This window comes from Penaeus japonicus, unplaced genomic scaffold, assembly GCF_977035675.1.
Source record: "Penaeus japonicus unplaced genomic scaffold, GWHDUDI00000001_assembly GWHDUDI00000001, whole genome shotgun sequence".
Classification (NCBI taxonomy): Eukaryota; Metazoa; Arthropoda; class Malacostraca; order Decapoda; family Penaeidae; genus Penaeus; species Penaeus japonicus.
The window spans coordinates 16,948,396-16,954,361 of record NW_028234403.1 but is presented as its reverse complement, the minus strand read 5'-3'; the positions used below and the strand labels follow the sequence as shown (position 1 = coordinate 16,954,361).

Below are 5,966 nucleotides of genomic sequence, written 5' to 3'. Positions count from 1 at the left end.
CGTCAAAACGCGTCAAATACATGTCTTGCGTTGTTTAGATATTCAGTCTCATTCATACCTTTCATACACACACACACGCACACGCATACGCACACGCATTTACACACGCACACGCACACGCACACGCACACGCACACGCACACACACAGACACATGTATGTAAATGTTTATCTCTCTCTCTCTTTACCAACAATGTATGTCTAAGAATCTAACATGAACTGTACAAACCATTCAGGCATAGTTCCTATGCCTATTCATGTGTATACACTGCATATAGTATGAATAAACTAATCAAAATCATTTTTTTTTCTGTGTGTGTGTGTAATCATATATATATGTCTTATTGTCTATATATATTTATTCACCAATCAATAGTAGCGAACTCTCAGAAACATGATGCTTTTATATTCTTGGTGTCCGTCTTGAAGACGTCTTCTATAAGATTTTCTTTATTGCACAGGCTCAGCTGGACTTGGACAACTGTGTTGACATCGCAACGATTGCCGAGACATACTCTCTTCATGGTTTAAGGAAGAGAGTGTATGCCTTCATGAGTTCACACCTGCATCAGTTCAGCAAGATGGCCGACTTTCAGAGGCTGACCGTATCGCAGCTGCTGCATCTGCTGTCCTGCGACTATCCCGTGGACTGCAGCGAGGCCCAGGTCCTCCTCACCGTGGCGGGCTGGCTTCAGCACAGCCCCTCCGAGCGCGTCCGCCACGCTGCGGCGCTCCTGCAGACGCTCAATCTGGAGGAGGTCCCCGCGGCGGTGCTGGAGCGGGCGGCGCACCTCTCCGTGCTGGAGGCCCCGCTGCGAGCGGCCTTGCGCCAGACCGTGCCTCCGATGAGCCCCGCGCCGCCAACTGGCCTCGTTAATTCTAGGGGACTAGAACTGGCAGTAGTAAAGGTTGGCGGTTTCAGTATCGCCGGGATCACTAACGAGATCACGTACTTTATGCCGTCAGTAGGGCGCTGGCGGCACCTCACCACCATACCACATGTGGAACAGTGTAACTATGGGACGGCTGTCCTGAACAATGAACTCTATGTTATTGGGGGATGTTTCAATCAGTCGCTTCAGGAAAATATTCACCCGTTTGGCTTCCGTTACAACCCGCAGCAGAACAAGTGGAGCACGATGGCGCCTATGCAGCGGGAGCGATGTCGCTTTTCGCTGAGCGTTGTGTCCGGGCAGCTGTATGCAGTGGGAGGAGCCAGCGAAGCCAGCGACGAAGGAGCAGCTGAAGACGAAAGTCCCTGTGAAGCGTATGACCCGGCAACTGACACATGGAACCCCATAGCTGCGCTGCCAGGTGCCCGCGCGCAGCATGCAGCAGCAGCACTCAATGGTCTACTGTATGTGAGTGGAGGATTGGAAGGCGACCACGTTTTAGACTCCTGCCAAGTCTACGATCCAAGCACAGGCACTTGGGAACTCCGCGCATCGCTGCTCACCCCGCGGGCAGACCACTACTGCGTCACGCATTCAAACTGTCTCTTTATATGCGGCGGATGGTACGAAGACGAAGCTACCAATACCCGAGTATTAGTGGACACAATCGACTGCTACGACCCCTCTACAGATTCGTGGTCGGTGGTGAGTCGCGTGCCTACACCGCGATATCATGCTGGCATTGTTGTCATAAGCTCACGGCTTTACGTAATAGGAGGATTTCATTCCGATGCAACTTTCGATCGCGCCACGGGAGTCATCGAGTGTTATGACCTTGAGAGTGGACTATGGAGTGTGGAAAACGCGTATCCTCAGGATATATGGGAGCATGTGTGTGTTCCCTTATACATCCCTCGATGCAGAGATGATATGGATGTTTTGGCCATCACGAAATAGTTGCCTTACATAGCGAAGGAGAGGGCAACGGATATCATGCCAAAATACAGTTGAAAAATGCAGATAAGGTATTGTTATTGAATGTTTGGAAAGCAACATTTATTGGTAGTTAAAAAATAAAATAATTCTTGAACACAATAGAGCAAGAAAAGGTGTTTTTGTGTTTTTAATACTAAACACAAAAATCTAATCTTATGATCAACACTTTGTTCAGCTGTTACACTTTTTTGCAATGGATAAAGCGGCAAAAACAGCACGAACAAAACTAGATGGACAAAACTCAAGTGTTAAAAAAAGGCTAAATGAGCCAATATATATTCTCTTGGTAAATAACTTTTAAATTTGAAAATACAGTAAACCCATGTTTTATGTGAATACCCCCCCCCCCCCATCACGATTTAGTCGGTCCAGGTTTTTTTTTCAAAGATAGCAAAGTCAGTAAAAGATGACACTAAAAAAGTGCAAACTATTTTTTGCGCACAAAACTTGATTGCCTCCGATAACTGTTTACTCAGAATATCATGCCCATTCAGTAGGAGGGAAAAAGTGAATTGTACTGTCACAGGTATTGATTTGTTATTGGTACTTTTGCATACATACGTCCGTGATGTTTAAAATATAGTGTTTACATACGTATAATTTATGTAAATGTTTCGTAATGTAACCACTAACGGAAAATGAGGGTTTACTGTATAGAACAAATTTGGAAACATTTCAGAATGTAGTATAACGCACTGGTTTATATAAAAAAAAAATATATGCATTATATTGCCTGCCTGTTCCATGAAGCTTTAGGCTTGCTTTTTTGTAATGCTCATAATAGCGTCACACATCTTTCGATACTGAAAAGGAAAAGTTTAAAATCAGCTTTCACAATGTACTCTATCATTTAGAAATACAATATCAGGAAAGAAAGAACACGGCATTAATGCAATCGTGATACCCTCTTATTTTTCATTGCAAACATTTCTGATACAACATACGTGTGAGCATTTTGAAGTGGAAAATGAATATCCTGGGAAGTGCACAGACGAAACACCTAAAAGAAACTTGGGGTTTTGAACATCTCGATAGATATTTCTTGTCTCAGGTATGGACATTGTACATTATTTTCTTGACAAACCGTTTGTTGTGCTGATAAGTTATATGTACCAAGTTTCCCATGTTGGGAAGAGGGGGGCAACCTGTATTTTTGCTTCTGTGGAAACTGTCTTTCAACCAGTGATATGGTAGTTGTAGATTTCTTTCTGAAAGGGCATAATAATATACTAATATATTTATAAGATAGCTGTATCCCGTGTGGTTGTGATGTGAGTATATATATATATATAGAGAGAGAGAGAGAGCGAGAGAGGCCATGTGTTTTTTTTCTATTTTTTTTCATTCATTTCATTCAAGCACAGTGTTATCTTTTTTTCATTTTATGTTTTCAGAGAAATGTTTAAGGCTTCTGGAACATTTTGATTGCAAATATTGGAGTAAAGTTTGAAAAGAAAACGGTCATTTTCATCATCTGTTTGCGTGCTTTTTTCCCCATCTCGTTATCTGCTATTCATATCCGCCAAACTTAGATATTTTTACGCATCTCTTCATATAATTTCTCACACATCGACAAATTGAGAAAATAGGGAAGCAAACGAAATGGCAAAATGATTAGATAGCAAGGGTGTCCACATTTTCAGTCATATTTCACAAGTTTTTTTTTCCCCTTCTCCCTCTTCAACCCTTTCTCCTCTCTCTTTCTTTCCCTCTATTCCTTTTCGTACTCGTTTCTCTCTCCTCCTTTCCTTTCCTCTCTCCTTGTCTATTATAGTATTCATCAGTTATTTTTAATTAGAAATGGCTGCAAGGCGTACCATACTAATAGTCTCTTGTGAATTCCGACACACACAAGGTAGTATAGCTGCAGTTGTACAGCACCTCCTTATTAGCTAATCCGTAGATGAGGAAGGCCAGTAGTTCCTCGTTTGTCAATTGGGAAACTTATCTTCTACTCAGGTTATGTTAGAAAATCATAACGTTATGTAGTTGAGTAATATTAATGATTTGGTATGTGTGTACATATTGTCTATATAAATGCGTATGTGTACAAGTGTGTTCTAGCTGGTGTTGTGAGAGCACACACTTGAAATTAAGAATGGATAATGCTCATGTTTGTGTCCTTTGTCGGTGGAGACTTGTTATAAAAAAGAAAATAAATAAACACAAATTGCACATAGCAGAAATGCGGACTGGAATAAAAAAAAAGTCTACCTACTAAACCAAAATATTATACAAGATCTTATTTTATACCCTCAGAATGGTATTTACGCTAACATTTATTTAATCAAAAAGTTTCAAATTTAATTAAGAATTCATGTTACTGTTTCCTCTTGTTCTGTCATTTTTTGTTGTGTTGTAATTCCGTAGACCAGTCGACAGTTATCTTTTTATTTTCATCTTGTAATAAGAATTATGCCAGTGTACAGAGGAAATACCATGCCATAACATTTTTTTGTGGTCACACGCATTGTATATAGGCAACCCCCACCCATTGCTGTTGGCAGTAAAGTAACAGCTGAAGCGATGCCGTGTTTGTCCATATTTCCTGGCTCCTCGTTATGCATAACAGTGCCTTCTCTTTATCTTCTGTGCCATGGCAATTTGTATACTTGAGGGAATAAATTTTTTCAATTTGAGTTATGGAATTGTTATTTGATCCTGTTCTATGTGGCCCCAGCGGACTGCAGATATTAGTGGGAATTTCAGTTGGTGGACATCAAGTTCCTTCATTTTACTAGCTAATCTTACTAGCAAATTATAAGCTAATATATATTATAGGTTATATATAACCTATAATATATATATGTATCATGTGAATTGTATCAATTATATAAGCATATATTGATTACATTTAATACATAAGTAGCATAGAGGACATCCTACAGTCCCCATGGGGCCCTACCTACCAGTAAGGATGCCTTGAGAGCAAGGTCCCACCCCATAATTTAGTGGGCGTCTGTAGGGTAAGACCACCCCCTGAAGTCAAGTTCCCACTTATCGGGATGCTCCCGGGGGGAATCTGACCCTGTGGGATGTCTCAGTGGGATCTTCCGTTATGTTTCCCTATAAAGATCCCTATGAATAATTAGATAAATAAGAAAAAATAGAAATTAGACAAGATAGGCTAGCAAAAGAACAGTACAAGACTCGGTAAGAGGCTAAAATGAAAGGAGAAATTGTCGTTGAAGATAAAAAAAACGGAAGTGTAAAGTTAAGTAGAAGAACCATGAGGCTACATATAATGTGTGATGGTATATATGTGTGTAATATTCCACAGTCCAGCCAGAGACACGGCTAGCCAGAAAGCCAGCCAGAGACACATACATACATACAGATAGACAGACAGACAGAGACAGCCAGTCAGTGACACCGACACAGAGCAACATACGAATGACTGGCTGGAGAAGGAAACTAGCGATCAGCAGTATATGATTATCAATTGTAGGCAATTATGCAGCAATGACTACGGTGGAGGTCTTTTTCAGAAAGATACGCGAGGGACTTGTGGCCCGCCCTCAAAAGGTCAAACCGGAATCCTGCAGAGGTCGCAGGGCAGGAGGCCTGCACGTGGAGGGCAGACTGTTGTGGTGACGGAAGATGAGGTGACGCCCTGGCACATTGATTGAATAGGGTAAACCTAGTTACAGTGTCTCGGAGAGAGATATACTTGCTTTAGTAGTGGTCACGTGGGTTTAACAGGGTTTGAATTGAGCTGCCACCTTGAAACAAACATACGCTTGAGTAGATCCATCGTTTTACTAATCTTAACAGACACAAACAGATACAGACACACTGCCGAATCCGTCCCCCCAATCCGAGTCGAAGCAGCCAGCGGAGACCTGAAAAGAGGAAAAACCAAGCTTAGGCTCTGATAGTACAGACTTGAGAAAAACAAACAAACACATACATACCACCAGAATATCTATGCCTTGTTAGAGGAAAAAAAGGACCAGAAAAGGGGGAAAGTAAATGTTAGGGGAGTAAATTTTCAGGACAAGAACAAGAATAAAAAACAGTGCGATGGGTGTCTAGACAAAATAGGAATGTAATACCAGGCAAAGGGTTGTTACAACTT

The 5,966-nt window shown here is 41.6% G+C and overlaps 1 protein-coding gene across 2 annotated transcripts in view; it reads left to right on the top strand.

The window, feature by feature from the left end:
- The window catches only part of LOC122262929 (kelch-like protein 26), a 23,148-nt gene extending 18,621 nt beyond the window's left edge, over positions 1-4,527 (top strand). For both annotated transcript variants that reach the window (XM_043031147.2, XM_043031148.2), the window contains exon 4: positions 461-4,527. In XM_043031147.2, coding sequence (XP_042887081.1) covers positions 461-1,849 — 1,389 coding nt within the window. In that variant the 3' untranslated portion in view covers positions 1,850-4,527. The remainder of the gene's footprint in view (positions 1-460) is intronic.
- The last annotated feature ends 1,439 nt before the right edge of the window (positions 4,528-5,966 follow it).